This window comes from Poromitra crassiceps (assembly GCF_964638095.1).
Source record: "Poromitra crassiceps genome assembly, chromosome: 30".
NCBI lineage: Eukaryota > Metazoa > Chordata > Actinopteri > Beryciformes > Melamphaidae > Poromitra > Poromitra crassiceps.
Window position 1 is genome coordinate 9,097,934 of NC_139652.1, and position 18,874 is coordinate 9,116,807.

The following is an 18,874-nucleotide window of genomic DNA, read 5'->3' on the forward strand; positions in this document are numbered from 1 at the left end:
TTATTGTTTCAATTCATTTCTGGGAAATCAGCTCTCTTGGATGGTAAAATAGTGGCTGGCAGTGAGGGGTGTAGTGGAGCCTCTCCGAAATGAGGCAGAGAGTTTACTCACCTATTTTCAGATCAATAGTATGATCTGAAAGGGTAAACTGTGGGTAAACTACTCAACTAGCTACCTTGGATAGTTTCCCTACCTCTGTATTTACCACTAGTGACTGTTGATTTATTTTGTTTATTATTTACTTAACCCGTGTTCTTCCAATGCTAACAGGCTTTCACATTGTTGTTGTTTTTTAGGTTGAAGTAGCTGGTTCTTCCAATTCCAGGAACAACAATGAGCACTCAGGTAAGCAATAACAGCTAAATTATGTCTTCATAAAAAGAAGAAGAAGAGGGAATTCAAATAATAATAATAATACATTGTTTTTAATTTCAGTACAGCATTCTTTTCAAGCAAGAGCATGGTGAGTATTGCTATTTTAGAAGACCTTTCCCCCCCAAAAGTCAATGTTGTTCAGCACTACAGATCTATTACTCTTACCTGTTCTGGCTACGTCACCATACATTTATCAAAAGGCGATTATTCTATAACATGAGACACCCGGTTGCTGTGTTGTTGTTATTCTCACAATGACCTAACTTTTGGTTTCCTCTCAGCACATGACGATGCGATCTGGACAGCAGCGTGGGGTAAAAGTGAGGCGGATGGGACAGAAACTATTGTCACCGGCTCCTTAGATGACATGGTGAAAGTCTGGAAATGGTAAGTGTTTGTCTTTTTCCTTTCGTTGAACTGCTTCTTTGCTGTAGCATTTCCCACCTCTATTCATACATATAAAGTTTATAATACATCTATATGAATGGAGCATTTGAATAAAGTGAATGTGATCCAGCCTTGCTACTTCATGTTTGAATGTCTAGTTCAGAGAAACTTTGCTAATCTGACATTTACATTCTTTTGGTTAGAGCTCTTGGCTGGAGTTCCATCAAAGACAAATGTAAAGTCATATTTTTTCACTTGCATTTTTGGCCCATTTTTATTTCAAATATACTATATTGGAACTATAGCCAGTGAGTTTTGAGAAAAGTGGGAATCGACTCCTAACAGCTGGGACACACCAAGCGTCGAGTAGGAGCCTGGCCATTCACACCAGAAGCACTCTGTTTTGCTCCGCGTCTCGCTCTGTTTTGCTCCACGCTGGTCACAACTAGTATTGACTGCATGCCTGGCTGCACGCAGCGTCTCGCGGCTCAATAAATGCTCCATAAATAAAGTTAATTTGACTTGACTTGAAATGGGCAAACAATGTCTGTGCCAAACCCCACCTCCAGGTCAGATGAGAAGCTGGAGCTGCAGTGGACTCTGGAGGGCCACCAGCTGGGCGTGGTGTCAGTCGACATCAGTCACAACGGAGCTATCGCCGCCTCCAGCTCCCTGGATGCCCACATCCGCCTCTGGGATCTGGAGTCTGGCAAACAGATCAAGTCCATGGATGCTGGACCAGGTAAGACTTGGAGGAGGCCTTAAAGGAGGGTCATGTAAAGACCTAAATCAGAGTGCGGCCTATGGCCGGATTACTCTGTGCATGGAAACGTAGTGAGTGCTGCTGAAGGTTTATTGATGAAGGTATAAGCATGTTTATTAGCAGCTAGCAGGTGTCGTTTCGGGTCGAAAGAAAATAGTAGGGCTGCCCCCGACCAAACATTTTCTTAGTTGACTAATAGTCGTTGGCATCGATTAATCGATTAGTTGATTAGTCGTCGCAAGTCCTTGGTTCCCCAGCAATGCACCCGCCAAGTGGGAAGTAGATCGGACGAACAATCGTCAAGATATGCTCACACACACCAGTCCCGGCTACAGCCCACTACAGGAGAGGGGGCCTTGACATTCCGAGAGAGGGTGACAACGTAACGCACTATTCCCAGCTAGAAAAACATGAGCAGACCAGTTGCCTTATCTAGGCACCAATTCAGCAGTTTCACCGTGATTGCAGACTAGGGCTGGGTATTGGTTAATTTCAAGAATCGATTCGATTCTGATTCACAAGGTTCCGAGTCGATTAATCCTGATTCGATTCGATTCGATTCCGATTCGATTAATTTCAATATCGATTTGGTTAGTGATACTAAAACATGTTTTTTGAGCTGTAACCTGAATTACATGATTTTCCAGTTATGTAACACAGGGGTTCCCAACCTTTTTTCCGCCAAGGACCGGTAGATGCATGGGGAAAAAAAGTTGCGGACCGGTTGTCAATTTGAATGGTTTTAGTTACACATAAGGCGAAGGACGCTGCAAGGCAGCCATGAAAAAATGGACACTAACATGTTCTGATGCATGTGTGTGCGGCGAACCACAAACAATGGAACACATCATGAGATGTAGCTATGCTCCAAAATGCACTGGAGATGATCTGGCCAAGCCGAATGCCGCTGCACTCGCCTGCGCCAACCACTGGAAAGACGTGATATAGAGGACGGCCGGACACGAGGAAGAAGAAGTTACACATATATTTACTCACCAGGTGGTGACAAAGGGTAAATAACAACCTTTTCATCTGTCAATAAAGATACTTTCGATTCAAAATACAATGCTACAGCATGCGCTGGGACGCGTCATCAGTGATGTTAACTGGGGTCGTAAGGTGTTTCGGGTCTATCCAACATCATACACCCTCGCCCAGTAGACCCAGCCGAGGCCGATTAAGACCCCGACCCGCGTCCCGGAAGCAGCCACTCACGGATCAGCCTTCCTACTCTGTCTGCAGCGTTGCCCGCGGAAGGGTTGATCATGCCCAATCCGCTGCAATAGAGCTAGTGCTACACCGCAGCATTGAAAGACCCTTCGGTGCATGGAAGGCTCTGTGGGTTAATCCAGGCCGCGCTCCTCCTTCGTCTCACCAGACCCTCCCAAAAGGCAATCCTACTATGCCGCACCATAGACAAAGAGGATGCCTGAAGGAGGCCTGTGCGCTGCACGTCATTCGCCTGCGGCGAGCACCTCGCTCTAGCCTGAAGGACCCCAGGCCGCGCCGATCTTTCACAATTATGCACAGTGATTTGATTTCAGCCTATATAATTTCTAAAAGTAGATATTAATGATCAAACATTTCCATTTATGTAGCCTACAGTATTTATGTTTTTGTTTCTACTACAAATATAAATAAACATCAACTTGAAACTATGTTTCAACTACCACACACAGCCTATACTATTATAGCGTATGTTTATTAAAAAAAAAATATATATATATATATTTAAAAAAATATAGATCTCTGGACATATGAATCGATATCAAAGGATTAAAATAAAAATCGATTAAAAATCTGAGAATCTATTTTTTTTAACCCAGCCCTATTGCAGACACATTACTAGACACAGCCACCAAGCAAAATATAACGCTCTTCCAATCTTTGAGATCATTAAGGACAAGTTATTAGACAAACACAGTCAGCCACTAAGTGCCTGCTTTACAAAATGCTCTGCCTCATGCTCTGCCTACACACACAACCACAGCTCAGGAATGGAGTTTGAGTGTTTTCTTTCTTCCTGCGATTAACCCATTGATACCTGATGCAGCATTTGCATGTATATCCCTCATTTGTGTTGTGTGTGTATCCCTTTAAGACCGTGAACCGCGTCACGCGGTTCACGGTCTTAAAGGGATACACACACAAATGCTGCATCAGGTATCAATGGGTTAAGTAATGAAAACCTGGTCTCTTCTCATTGATTAATTGACTAACAGGGGGCAGCAGCCCTAGAATATTGTTCCTACATTAAACTGCTCACAAGGTCTGGGGATTAGCTTGAGTAGCCGGCTCATGATTTCTGGAAAGAGACATTGCTGCTTGTGTGTTGAGTTTTCAAATGTATTTCTTTGGCGCTTTGAGCACCACAAGCCGAGTGCCATCCAATTCCATTGTATTCGAGAGAGGCAGAAATCTCTAGGGCCGATATCTCCAAAACCCAGACTACCAACACAAAACGATCTAGATGGGTAAATGACGCTAGGCGAGAGGAAAAATATGTATTTTGGATCTTAGGGTGAGCTGTCCCTTTTAACTTATGTACGCTTAGCCAGTGAGCTTGTGCTTCGACTACTTATTAAGCACACACAATTTATAGTATATTTTCATCACTTGTATATAAAGTAATCAATAATTATGCCACCGTTTTAGCTTTTTGTTATTTCTTACGAGTGTTTGGCAAATTGTGTTTTGTACATGTAACCAACGAATGGTCAAAATATATATTTTTGCCATGCAGCTGGCTGCTGGCCTGAATCTGGCTGAAATCTGACTGACTGACTGACTGACTGACTGACTGACTCACAACCCTCAGGACAAATTGTCGATGTTCGAATGGACACATGCTGCCTGGCACATACTAGATTTCACCTAGTCTTGTTTTCTATGTCCTGGGGTCTTTTTTGGTAGCAATTTGCTGATTCATACTAGTTATCAATAATTAAGACATTTGGAAAAAATATAGAATGACAATAATACACAGTCAAAGGAACAAGTAGTGCTGGAGGTTGACAGCTGCCAAAGTCACAGCAGGTATGCATATTAATGATAATAAATCGTGACTAAGTGAAAGATTGCTTTAATTAGTGTGTGCTACAGTTAGACCAACTCCAGGCAACGAATCCATTTGATCAATTAATTCCTCCTGTTTTTCTATTCTCCTCTTGTTCTAGTTGACGCGTGGTCAGTCGCCTTCTCCCCAGACTCTAAATACATCGCTACCGGAAGCCATCATGGCAAAGTCAACATCTTTGGAGTGGAAAGTGGCAAGAAGGAGTATTCTCTGGACACCCGGGCGAAATTCATCCTGAGTATCGCTTACGTAAGAACCTCAAAATGCCCTTTTGGTTGGCTAGGTGTTTGCTTCTCATGTCTCAAATTCTCTTTGGGTCAAATAGACGAGCACAGACGTGAGTGTTGCTGTACTCTTTCCTGAATGTATTTGTCCGATTTCTTTGGCAGTCAGTGTCTCTATCTTGATATTCTGCCTCCTCACTCATATCTCACCAGGAAAAAACAACGAGACAAACACAGGCTTAGACCGAATTGTTGTTTGCATCTTAAATTGGGCTGAAAACACACAAATCAGTATATTTTATTGTGATCTAGAGTAGACCAGTGGTTCTCAACCTTTTTGAGCCACGACCCCCCAAAAACTTTAGGATTGGTTTTGTGACTTTTTATTTTGTGTCATCGCACATAAATGGCCCATCCCATATGACATTACAGTGAATATGAAAATGAACAATGGGAGAAGAGAGGGAACGATGAATGACCCGGGCAGGCTGGCTTGTATTTGACTGGCCTTTATCAACTCATAAAAATGCAACCAGATACGTCAACAACAAGGAGGAATGTGCACATCCCCGCTATAGAAAATAGATGGCTTAAAATTAAAATGGCTTATTTTGTGAGTATTTCATGAATAATTCAAAGTGGTATGAGGCACAAAAACCCCATGACTTCAGAACTAGTTGTTTTTAAAGATTGTTATTACAGTCTGTATGTTTAGCACTAGCCAATCAATAAGTAGCGTCAGTAGTTTGTATAGGACGAATCAGGATGTTTGTAAACAAACCGATTAGCTATAGAGAGGCAAAGTGACCATCTACTTCCTGCTTCAGCACTGTACCAGAGACTTTCATCCGCCATTTATTTTCCCATATACATTTCGTAAAATGCTTATAAAAATAGTTTTACTGGTTCAAACCAAACGTTCATCTAATGCTATAATCGGGAGAGACCATAGAACATTTCACTCGGACCAAAACAAAAAAAACCATTGAAAAAATATTTTCTTCAAACACGCATTTTTTTAAACGTTTTGGCCCGAGTGAAATGCTATGCGATCTCTCCCGTTTCTAAATATATCTGTACCGTTTGGTTTGAACCAGTAAAACTCTTTTTAGAAGTATTTTACGAAATGTCTATGGGAAAATAAATGACAGATGAAAATCTCTGGTACAGTGCTGAAGCAGGAAGTGACGTTCCACTTTGGTTCTCTATACTTTCGGGTAGATGTATGCTTCCCCCCCCTCCAACCTTTCTAACAGGATCCAGCCTTGAGTGTGTGATGTCACAATTCACTCTAGCTGACTCTCCAAGCTGCACCTTTGATCAAATTCACACACTTTAAAACTGTTGACAGTTTACTAGGGGTGTCACGATACACTCAGTTCACGATACGATACGATACACGATATTTGGTTCACGATAATGATAACGATACGATATTTTAACAATATTTTTTTGCGACCGATTTGTAAGTTGAGTGGGGCATCCTCCACGCTAATTTGAGTAATTTCACCATTTTCATCCTCCGTGTCTGTAACATCCCTCATCTGTTCAAACAAAGCAATGAAAAGGAGAGCGAGCATGCAATCAGATGCAGATCAGTGCCACCATGTTCAGCTTCTTCTTCTCGCGATATGACATTTCATCTCAACGATACATATTGTCATGTTTTGATATCGCAATATATTGTGGGACGATATATTGTGATATCCCTACAGTTTACACAACTTTAAAGGAGAATTTCGGTTTTTTACACCACGGTCCTCATTTCCAGCTTAAAATATTATGTTTTACTCACCGAAATATTTTGGCTTCATTCGGATGCCCACGGAAGATTTTAGCTCCGAGTAGTCTCCTCAAACAGGCTATAACGAGAGCCTGCGGCGAGTGCGGGGCATGCTGCACACGCTCTCTAAATGACACTTTTTCTGTCAGATCACGGTTCATTATGGTTGTAAATATAATTATTTAGCTAATAGCTAGAAGCTAAGCTAACATCAACACAACAGTCAAGGTTGATCTGCCCCGGATGGGGTTACAGTGCCCATCTTCCCCCTGTGAAACCACACTTCTTCAGAGGAACCACAGAAGGGGGAAGATACGCACTGTAACCCCATCCGGGGACTGCTGTGTTGATGTTAGCTTAGCTTCTAGCTATTAGCTAAATAATTATATTTACAACCATAATGAACCGTGATCTGACAGAAAAAGTGTCATTTAGAGAGCGTGTGCAGCATGCCCCGCACTCGCCGCAGGCTCTCGTTATAGCCTGTTTGAGGAGACTACTCGGAGCTAAAATCTTCCGCGGGCATCCGAATGAAGCCAAACTATTTCGGTGAGTAAAACATAATATTTTAAGCTGGAAATGAGGACCGTGGTGTAAAAAACCGAAATTCTCCTTTAATACTACATACATATACATCAAACCCTTCAGCTACTTCTGCTCTCACTCACAATGTCAGCATATAAGCCATGTGATTCTTTTTTGAGATATTAACGTTTGACAGCTTTTCAGCTTTATCTAACACTAGTCTCTGCTGCAGCACCACCGACGTTATCATTCCAATTCTGAACCTTCCGTCAGATGGTCTGAGTAGTCTTGTCAGCTCTTCTTCTTGTCTCAGTTCTCAGCAGGGACAGCAAGTTATATTGTTTACCAAAACACCATAGCTTCTCACCTGCGTCCTCTTAATGTTGTGTTCAATAGTCTGTGTAGATTCATTTTAAGATGTCCATATCTCACCCACCATTGTAATATGTATCATTCACTTAACTGGCTATCTCCTAACTCCAGAAGACATTTTCACTGGCTGCAATTCATTTTCAAATGTATCTACTTCAACTACCCATCTTACCTTAAACAGTACTTAGTCCCCCATATTTCTTTATATCCGCTTAGACACTCCCAATATCCTTCATTTGTTGTCCCCAATACTCTCACTCAAACCGGGCGTAGGGCATTTCATTTCAAAGCACCATTCGATTGGAACAACCTACCAAATTCTCTGCACTCTACTACTTCACTGTTCATGTTTAAAAATGCATTATTTACTCATCTAAAAACAACCTGTTCTTGTTTCTAACTACATTGACTACTGTAAATTGCCCTTGGGTGTGGGCGTGTGTGTGTGTGTGTAAGTGTGTGTGTGTGGGTGTGTATGCGTGTCTGTGTGTGTTATGATTGCGCGAGGTTTGTACCTCTACATGTTCATGTAAACCTGCAACTCTCTTTTGTTGTATTGTTGATGCTTTCTGTTCTTATGTAGGTCCCCCTCTAAAACGAGATGATTCATCTCAAGGGGTTTTCCTTCAATAAAGTTCAACAAGTTGAAAATTGTCATCATGATCAATAAATTAATTTATCTCATTGTGTTTTGCTCTGCAGAGTCCAGATGGAAAATACTTGGCCAGTGGAGCTATCGATGGAATCATTAACATCTTTGACATTGCCACTGGAAAGCTACTCCATACGTTGGAAGGTATGTCCAATTATTATTGATGATGATGATGATGATAAGGGTAAAAAGACTAAACTTGATTTGCATATCATTATCTCTATCGAGTAATCAAGTTACAAAGAGCTTCACAGACAATAAAAAAAATATTTAAGCCAGTGAGACAAATAATGAATACTGACTGACATGAATTAAAATGGGTCAATGGGCCACTTCCAAAAGGACTAACCCAATGAGTGAGCTGGAGCACACGAAGTCACTTAAATAAATTTAATAAAGGTACAAAACTGACGTTTCGACGCGCACTGCGTCTTCTTCAGAGTCAAACCACTCTGAAGAAGACGCAGTGCGCGTCGAAACGTCAGTTTTGTACCTTTATTAAATTTATTTAAGTGACTTCGTGTGCTCCAGCTCACTCATTGGGTTAGTCCTTTTGGAAGTGGCCCATTGACCTGTTTACATGGTTTTGTCCTGTTCTGAGAGCACCGACCTCCCTCTGTGGAGGGGTTGAAGCGCAGGAGATTCCTTCTACAATGAATTAAAATGGGCGAAGGCAGGAGGAATTTGTAAAAAATAATATATATATAAAAATGAATGCAGGGCACAGTAAGGCCGCAGATAAAAGACCAAACCTTATTTAACATTGTGAAGATGGGCTTTGTTGTCCCAAAGTCTGTTCTAACTGTCTCTTCTAACCTTGCTTCTTTGGCTGCTGTTTAGTGCCTTAGTGGAAAGGGTGGAACAGACATTCTGTTCTCTGGTTGCACCCTGAAGCTTCGTACCTTTTTGAAGCTTCGTACCTTTTGAAGCTTCGTACCTTTTGAAGCTTCGTACCTTTGAAGCTTCGTACCTTTGTACCCTTTGTGCAAAGCCGAAGTCTCCGAGGAAGCATACTGAGTGATGGTGTCTCCTCTCTCTCCAGGTCATGCCATGCCCATCAGATCCCTTACCTTCTCCCCTGACTCCCAGCTGCTAGTCACCGCCTCCGACGACGGCTACATCAAGATTTATGACGTGTGAGTTTAGCTGCCTGCCAACTCTCTTGTGACTCCTCGTCGTGACTTGTGACTTGTGACTAGGCCCTGCAGTAGTTTTGCAGCAGTCTGTTGGCTCCATTATAAGTTGCTGCTGCTGTTGCTCTGTTGCAGGCAACATGCCAACCTGGCCGGCACGCTGAGCGGACATGGATCCTGGGTTCTTAATGTCGCTTTCTCCCCAGACGACACGCATTTTGTCTCCAGGTAAAACAAGAACAACACTTTGGCAGAGTGGGTGAGTGTGAGTGTGTGTGTGTGGTTATGGAGAGTGAGTGAGTGAGTGTGTGTGGTTATGGAAAGTGAGTGTGTGTGGTTATGGAGAGTGAGTGTGTGTGGTTATGGAGAGTGAGTGTGTGTGTGTGGTTATGGAAAGTGAGTGTGTGTGGTTATGGAGAGTGTGTGAGTGTGTGTGTGTGGTTATGGAAAGTGAGTGTGTGTGTGTGTGGTTATGGAGAGTGTGTGTGTGTGTGGTTATGGAGAGTGAGTGAGTGAGTGAGTGAGTGAGTGTGTGTGTAGTTATGGAGAGTGAGTGAGTGTGAGTGTGTGGTTATGGAGAGTGAGTGAGTGTGTAGTTATGGAGAGTGAGTGTGTGTGTGGTTATGGAGAGTGAGTGTGTGTGGTTATGGAGAGTGAGTCAGTGAGTGAGTGTGTGTGGTTATGGAGAGTGAGTGTGTGTGTGGTTATGGAGAGTGAGTGAGTGAGTGTGTGTGTGTGGTTATGGAGAGTGAGTGAGTGAGTGAGTGAGTGTGTGTGGTTATGGAGAGTGAGTGAGTGTGAGTGTGTAGTTATGGAGAGTGAGTGAGTGTGAGTGTGTGGTTATCCATCATGGGTGTGTTGAAAATGAATGAATTTTCATCCTTTAAGAGGAATTGCAAAACGTTTTTCAGTGATGTTTTTTTTCTCTCTTACCGACCCTCCAGCTCATCTGACAAGAGTGTGAAGGTTTGGGACGCCAGCACCAGAACGTGTGTCAACACTTTCTTCGACCATCAGGACCAGGTGACTAAGCTCTTCCACTGAGCATGTTGTTAACCCAATTTGAAAGTGTGAAAATCTATCTGGGTGCTGATGTGTTTGGGTCAATATGGCCGCTGTCCTTGTCTGGCCCCTCTCATAACCCGACTGATGTTTCAGCTCTGGCAAAATCAATAATCCCAGCTGTCGTTAGATCTGTGCTCGCAGGCGCCTGTGGGGACTTTCATCCCGTTTTCAACAAAGCTGCTAATTGAAATAGCATGGCTCCTCAGAAAGAGATCAGAGACTGTTAGGTCTGCCATATATATAAGCCTGAAGATCTAGAGGGACAAGTTGAGTCTATTACATGTTCTAGCATTGCCTTTGTTCTTCTAATTGGAAAATAGCTTTCAGCCGTTGACTGCTCAGTGTCTTTGCTGTCAGGCGTGGGTTTCTGCTCACATGATGGTATGTTGTTGGTGCATTTTTGAGGTGTTGGTAAAAAGCCCAAAGACAATCCCCACCACGTTGACTTTGTATGCCTGTATTGTTTGTGCGTGTGAGAGCCTCAAGTGTCTTGGTTGCAGTTACAGAATATATACTACTCACTGCCAAAAGAAACGCAAGACATTTATTTTCAAGGGCTATTTACTTGGATGAACGTATCACACAACATAATTATGTTGGACTTCATTTACTTCACAATCATCTTGCTCACTACAGTTTTAGTGCTGAGATCAATCCCTATCTAGTAGGGGTACCGTGTCACGATACACTCAGTTCACGATACGATACGATACACGATATTGGGTTCACGATAACGATACGATACGATATTTTAATTTTAATTTTATATTTTTTTGCGATCTATTTCTAAGTTGAGGGGGCATCCTCCACGCTAATTTGAGTAATTTCACCATTTTCATCCTCCGTGTCTGTAACGTCCCTCGTCTGTTCAAACAAAGCAATGAAAAGGAGAGATGATGCAGATGCAGATCAGTGCCACCATGTTCAGCTTCTTTTTCTCGCGATATGAGATTTCATCTCAACGATACATATTGTCACGTTTTGATATCGCGATATATTGTGGGACGATATATTGTGACATCCCTACTATCTAGTCAACGTTGGCTTCATATGGAATTAGCTAATGCAAAGCATCATTAAAATGTTCCCCCGCCATAAAAGGCCATGAAACGCGCCTCGGTGAGTTCATTATGCAAAAATTGTGAATAGATGAATGAACGTCTGAGAGCTTTAGGAGTTACAGCTGGACAAGTAGAGAAGCACGGTTGAATGGCTGAATGAACAACTCAGGCGTACAGGAGGTGCCAATGACCGACCAAGATCAGGATGCCCAGGGTCGTCACAGGACGTCCCGTAGATCAGGAACCTGCTTTGGTCCTCGATGAGACCCTGTGTTGTCTGTGTGAAGGCTAGAGGCACACTGCGGAGCTCAGAGGATCCGCCCCCCCCCATATTTTTTATTGTTTCACAAAAGATTCAAGTATTTTACAGTTTAGAATACATACTACAGCATGCGCTGGGACGCGTCATCAGTGATGTTACCTGGGGTCGTAAGGTGTTTCGGGTCTGTCGTACATCATACACCTTCGCCCAGTAGACCCAGCCGAGGCCGATTAAGACCTCGACCCGCGTCCCAGAAGCAGCCGCTCACGGATCAGCCTTCCTACTCCACTTACAATACAATTGTACATATTTCTCCCCACCCTCCACCCACATGCCATTGTGCGGGGACGCCCAACAACAAAATAAAAGAAAGCAGGAGGGAAAAAATACATATATATATATACAAAATAAATGCCTATCTACACATACAGTACATATACTGTATACATACACTAGGGATGCACGATGATATTGCCATGTCATCAATATTGGCAGAGAGAGTAAAAAAATGGCCTTTAAGATGGGATAGATATCGGCCGAAATAAAACAACAACTAAAATACATCATTGTGCATCCCTACAAGAAACGCTCAGAGGAATTTAATCCAGAAATGTATGTCACTGTCAATTTGAAATTTTCCCATCTCATGTTGTCATTTTCAATTTGAACAACGCCCTAAAAATGCTCCTGGGTCTTCTTTTGGCACAAATTGTTTGCACGAATATTGAACACTTCACGTGTGTACAAATCTATTAAATATCACACTAGTAAAATAATAGATGAAATTAGCTGTGTTGCATTTCTTTTGCCAGTAACACAAGAAAAAAAAAGGAAATGAACAAAAAACACTTGGTACATAAGAAGACTTCCCCCTTCAAATCCTGTGTATCCATGTAGAAGCTCCTGCCTCTAAAACGCTTTTCATTTTGATCAAGCAAGGACTGAAGTTACTAGCCTTTAGAAAAGCACGTATGCATTTTTATGTCCGGCCACCATGCTGCTACAGTACATCATGCAAGACGTTATGTTGTTGCGGTCAAGTCAAGTTGTACTTTATTGTCCACAAGGGAAATTCACTTTGTTAAGGTCAGTACAGCGAAACAAGACAATATATAAAAAAGTGGATAAGATCACAGCATACAAAATATCACAAAAAAAAATACGTATATGACTCTAAAAGTTCTGTGCACCTGTATGCCTACCTAAAAAACAAAGTAATTCTACATGACAGAAACGTCATACGTCATACGAACCACAGGTTCCCCCTATAAACAGGTGGTTCGGTATCACTTTTTCCAAACTGCGCATGTGTGAGTTTGTAATGAAACACTTTGTACATAATAGTTGTATGTTTAAAACCAAGGTGATTTTCACCCATCCTCTCTGCTCTCTTTGTCCTCAGGTTTGGAGTGTCAAGTACAACAACACGGGATCGAAAATCATCTCCGCTGGAGATGACCGGGCCATCCACATCTATGACTGCCCCATGTGAAGCAACTCAGGCTGGAGCGATACAGCAGACCAAGATGGTTACGACAACCTTAGGGCTCGGGGAGGGGTGGGAGGGGCAGGACAACCTGAGGGGTGGGAGGGGTGGGAGGGGCAGGACAACCTGAGGGGCGGGAGGGGTGGGAGGGGCAGACTGTAAATGTCATGGATTATTTTGCACTGACCTGCTGCGGTCAAATAAAGGGGTTTGTTTTTGTACTTTTGTTTCTGTTGTATATTTTTTTACTTCATGTGCATGGCCCTTGATAGCGCTTTACCACTTAATTTAATCTTATCGATGATTTGTGTTGTAACGTAACATTGATTTGAAACACTCAATAGTACACAGCTTTTCAAAATGGATCAATAATTTTGGACAAACTTTTTGCACTACCCCAGCCTGATTCACAACTTCTCATTTCTATCCACCTTATTTCTAGCCGCCATGATGCCTGATGGGTGCTTCTTCCGCTTCCGGTGTAATAGACTGTTTTAACTTGACAAAAAAAAACGTCTATGAGGATTTTACAGCAGAGCCATTCTGCTCTACAGCCATGTCATTCGGGTGCACAATATTTGTTTCCGGATGATGGCGAAGGCTGGAGGCACCCTCTCTGCCTGTGATTGGCCTAGCGTCAAACGTTCATCCAAATCACATTCGCTTGGCTCTGCGTCTCTTTCTACAGTCTGTGGTCAGACAGACAGCAGTTTCGCTTGCTAGCATGCATGAAAGACGCCACTGTGTGTTTATGTTTTTGAAATAGTCTGGTCTCTGGTTTATAATGCTGCCGCTACTCTTGGCAGTGCACGTATGTAGCCTACAGACAAATAAAAAAGAAAAGATAAAAGATTAATGAGAATTGGTCAAGGGTTATATAAAAACTGTCAATGCCCATTTACTCATTTACTCAACACAAGAGTGACATGTATTTTAATTGAAATAAGTATCAGTATGTGGTGTTTGCCCAGCCCTTCATTGGGAAATGCAGCTTTATGGAGTGGGATCATGTGGAGATGGTCTTCAGAAACTTTGATGAGATTGACAGTAAGTAAACATCGTTTCAGATACATGGTGGAGTTGTGGAAAAGTGTGTGTGAGTTTGGAAGAGGAGTACACCACTAGGTGGAGACATGCATCCATAGCAGTGTTGATTTCGTAGACGAAAACTGAGGAAAAATGTTAGTCGACTACCTATTTTCACTGGTGAAAACTAGACAAAAAATGTTTGGGAGGGACGAATTGGGAAGAGATCCAATCAGAAGAGAAGAAGTTAAACGTGTGTCTTTATTCCACATTCAAACCTTAAAACAATTCCAGAATAACAGATTACAATAAGTTTGGAAATTCTAATGAATAGTTATGGTTTTCTTTGACTAAAATGAGATGAAAATACTTAAAATGGTAAATGGCCTGCATTTATATAGCCCTTTTATCCAAAGCGCTTTACAGTCAGTAGGTACATTCACCCATTCACACACCTCACGCACCAACGGGAGCAATTTGGGGTTCAGTGTCTTGCCCAAGGACACTTTGACATGCAGACTGGAGGAGCCGGGAATCGAACCACCGACCTCTTTTATCCAAAGCAATTGGTGGACGACCCGCTCTACCTCCTGAGCTACAGCCGCCCTTCGTCTTAGACACTTAGTCGATGAAAACTTGACTAAATAAAATCAGGATGAGGTTGACTAAATATGACAAGAGCTTAAGAGAAAGTGGCTTATAGCTCACTCAGATAAACATGTGAATGTTGTGTGATATGCAAAGGTTGTTGGTTTAATCCCAGCCTCAGGCAATTTTTTAAAAAGTACTCGGATTATAAGCTGCAACAGTGATCCTTCTTTATCATCACCAGTAGTTTGAACACTGATAGAAATAAGCTGATGAAGGAGACTAGTCAGTCCCTGACTCAAGCTCAACTCACTGGTACAAATCTTTATGCTCTGTTATTGTCAGTGTGAATACAGTGTGTAGAAATCAGAAGCTTAACTCCCAACAGCTCATTTCAGCTCTCTGTGGTTTTCTGTCTCATAACCCTCAGCTCATGTCTCTGCAGAGGTCAGGGGGGGAGAACATCCCCCCCCTTAGATCCAGGCAGTGCCAGCTGAACAGGATTAGAACCCACAACCTCTGGCCCCGGTGTCACTGTGTGTATTATTCCTTCACACCACCAGCTGCCCTTCACACTCACAGCTCTTCTCCGGGCGCTCTTGTCTCTTCCCTCTGCCTGTCACCATTCAAAACTGACTGAGGCTCGAACCCACGACCGCAAAAGTGGCTGAGGTCTCAATATTGCCAGGCAGCAAGCCTACTCTCTGTGCCACCAAGTCAGACTGATCGAATGATGTTTTCTCAGGGCTTTAAATTACTCTTTACTCTGGCTGTGACATTCAAAACTGACTGAGGATCGAACCCACAACCTCAAAAGTCACTGAGGCTCAAACCCAGAAGCTCCAAACTACTAGACAGCAATCCAACTCTCTGAGCTAGTGGGTCATAGTGATTAAGACTAGAAGATTAGAGTATAGTCTTTATGCATCTTAAAATGTTTTGAAGGGACCTTTTAAGTTGAATAGTATTTGAATTATATTAATATGACGTTAGTTTCTATTCGCCTTGCACAGAAAACCTTTTTCTTTATACTTGAGTACATTTCAGAGCCTGTAGCCTACTTTTTTCCTTTTACTTGAGTAATTAAGTTGAATCAGTACTTCTGCTTTACCAGTCTTTTTTTACACAAATAACTGTACTTCTACTTAATCAGAGCAACAATGTGATTCAATTTGGAATGACAAGAAAAAATTACATGTCTGTGCAATAGGCTAAGTAGGCCTAAATAACTCAGATATAGGGTTTGCTATTGTAACGTTCATCATGAAGTATCTCATGCTTGTTGATTTAATGATTGTTTTGCACCTGCTGCTCACGTTTGAGATACTTCTGGCTCGCCTGGAAAGAAGGTGGGAGCAGCCGAGTACAGTCAGCCAATCAGAGGTAGAGAGAGGGGCGGGTCATGCCTTCGCCTAGCCTTCGCCATCATGGGGAAAAAAATATCCCACAATTATTTTTTACATTGGGGCATTCAAAAATAAGGTGGATATGTGTAACACGTCATGTGGCTTTGACTTACAACTGTACACTCGAGATGTTATCTCTGAGCACTCGAGATGTCATCAGTGTTGGTCACTCGAGCAATTGTGATGTCACTGATGATGTCACAGTGTCTATGACATCATCAGTCAATGTGTGGACTCTATTTTTCTCTCACTACTGATCACTCACTGATGTCGTCAGTGATGCGAAGTTGAGCAATTGTGCGCTGCTGAGTGATGTCACACACAAAAAAAGTGATGTCACTCGAGCAATTGTGATGTCATCAGTGCGTGATCTCATCAGTGATGTGAAGTTGAGCAAATGTGCCCTGCGCATGCCAATAGTGCAGGCGAGCACGCATGCGAGCCCGCACAACATTGAAAAGGTTCCCACAAATCACGGTAAGAATCAGATGTGACTGACAGGAAAATGAAGGGTTGGAAGCAGGGACACAGGAATTTAAGTTAGGAATGAAACTGAGCATTGAAGTTTAAAAGCAGGAATTCCTGATCAAATAACCATTGTTTGGCATTTATAGATTTAATTGAATACTCCCAGGTTTGTATTTAATACAAAGGAATGGGATCAAACTCTACAAATCAGTGTTTTTACACATTTTCCATTTCAAAATCCCATACTTTTCCAGGGTCTCCCCCGGACTTCCACAGAGATATGAGCAGGGGATTATCAGAGGAAACCACAGACAGCGGAACTTTTGCCGACATTGAAATTATTTTGCGATGATGAAAATATTGACCACGTTTTGGAAAGACATCTAGGCTGTCTATATATTTCTCAGTTACTACACACAAGGCAACTATAACTGCCTTGATGTTTATGTGACTGAGCAGTCTCCATCAGCGTATTGCTGCAGTGTTCAAACTACTGATGATAAAGTTAGATCACTGCTGGCATCTTACAGTCAGCAGCGCTTATGTTAACATTCCTGAAGTTAAAGTCTGATGCAGGGATTGAACCAACAACCTCCTGCACCACATCCATGTTTACCTGGGTGAGCTACAGACCACTGCATAGATGGGCAATATTATGAGAAAAAAAAATCATATTTGTATTTTTAGGCTGAACGGTGATACACGGTATATATAGCCTACATAAAACAGAGATAAATCAAGGTCCAAATGATTGCAGTAGCTTTGAATTTAGAAACTGAGATAGATCCACAGTCTTATTGAAATTGTTTTAGAGACTCTGATATGAGAGAAACGAAAGAGAACAGTTATGAGGCTAACTTTAGGCAAATGACAATGTTTCAGTGTCACGGTTCAGGCCGTGCTTTGGAGTCTTGTCCAGGTAGTCGTGAGTCTGGCTCATAGAGATAAACACAGTGTTTCTCTCTATCACATCTATATCTGTACTTCTCATGAGGGATCCTCAGGAAACCTGGGTTACATCGTAACCATCCATTTATCTCTATGCAATTTATATCCCATAGAGATAAACACACTGTATATCTCTATCACATCTATATCCCATAGAGATAAACACTGTTTAATCTCTCACAAATCTCACAATGTGGAAGCAAAAACGTGACCAAAATCGCAGACGGACAGTTGGCACACTTTGGCAATTTTATGTAAGATTACTTCATTCAACAGCCAATAATCCTCCAACAACAGACAGGTTTGTCTGTGTGGTCAGTGCAGTCGTCTGTGTTCTGGTAGACCAGGGGTCAAAACTTGCTGTGCGAACCCTCCTTTGCAGTATAGTTTAGTGAAGAACATTTATTTTAACACTTTAATATCTTCAATTAATTAGAAGTGTAATAAAAACAAATTTTTGTTGTTGTTAATGTATGCCTATTGCCACTTTTATTTCAATATAAATCTTTTTACTACCCAAAGATATCAGCCTTACCTCAGTAGGCAACTGACACACAGTGTGCCACCAAGGCACTGCTGCTGTGTTGCTCCTCTGTTGTTGGGCAATTTGAGCCCAACAACAGAAACGGTTGGACAGCAATTGAGCCTCTGATCTAAGATTCTAAGTCCATGTGTGTGATGTTCAGGGCTGCGGTGGCTCAGAGGGTTGAGTGAGGACTGCATCAGGTTCTTTCCTTGCAGACCTGGGTTCAAATCCGGCTAATTCTATTTTGTATTATGATTCCCAAGCGTCTATTAGATCTCTGCTCTAATTAGGTAGCTGTGACTTTCATATTTTTGTCCATGACAGGCCACCATTCCCCCTGGCTGGGGGCTGTGGAGGAGGAGACCAGCTACATGTTGCAATTCCTATTGGTCACCAATATATGTCGTTAAACATTGATTACTTTACGGCCCTTCAAGACCCCAACTAAAAACACAATTTGTGTCGTTTGATGTACAACATTTTAAGGTCGCAATCATCTTCAACTTGAGTAAGAAAACGACACAAATGTAATGTGCTGCTGTGTGCTGTGGGGGTTTAGTATTACCAAAGTAAATCCAAATTTCTTATATTTAATCTTAAACATGCCAGTAATTTCAGAAAAAGGCTAACCGATGTAATTGTGGTTGTTTAAATCACATGTAGCTGTGAATTTCGCCCCAAATAACTTAAGATGCCACACACAGCAGCAGTCCAGTTCAAATTCACACGGCTATCAGGTTTGCTTTGT

General features: G+C 42.1%; 1 protein-coding gene across 3 annotated transcripts in view; it reads left to right on the forward strand.

Moving 5' to 3' along the window:
• skic8 (SKI8 subunit of superkiller complex) overlaps positions 1 to 13,225 on the forward strand; it is a 13,470-nt gene extending 245 nt beyond the window's left edge. For 2 of the 3 annotated variants that reach the window (XM_083663042.1, XM_083663043.1), the window contains exons 2-11: positions 297 to 345; positions 436 to 463; positions 657 to 762; positions 1,332 to 1,504; positions 4,702 to 4,850; positions 8,208 to 8,301; positions 9,200 to 9,293; positions 9,426 to 9,518; positions 10,235 to 10,313; positions 13,081 to 13,225. In XM_083663042.1, coding sequence (XP_083519168.1) covers positions 334 to 345; positions 436 to 463; positions 657 to 762; positions 1,332 to 1,504; positions 4,702 to 4,850; positions 8,208 to 8,301; positions 9,200 to 9,293; positions 9,426 to 9,518; positions 10,235 to 10,313; positions 13,081 to 13,170 — 918 coding nt within the window. In that variant the 5' untranslated portion in view covers positions 297 to 333 and the 3' untranslated portion in view covers positions 13,171 to 13,225. Of the gene's footprint in view, positions 1 to 296; positions 346 to 435; positions 464 to 656; positions 763 to 1,331; positions 1,505 to 4,701; positions 4,851 to 8,207; positions 8,302 to 9,199; positions 9,294 to 9,425; positions 9,519 to 10,234; positions 10,314 to 13,080 lie in introns of those variants that run through there. The other variant, XM_083663044.1, reaches the window with a different exon arrangement.
• The last annotated feature ends 5,649 nt before the right edge of the window (positions 13,226 to 18,874 follow it).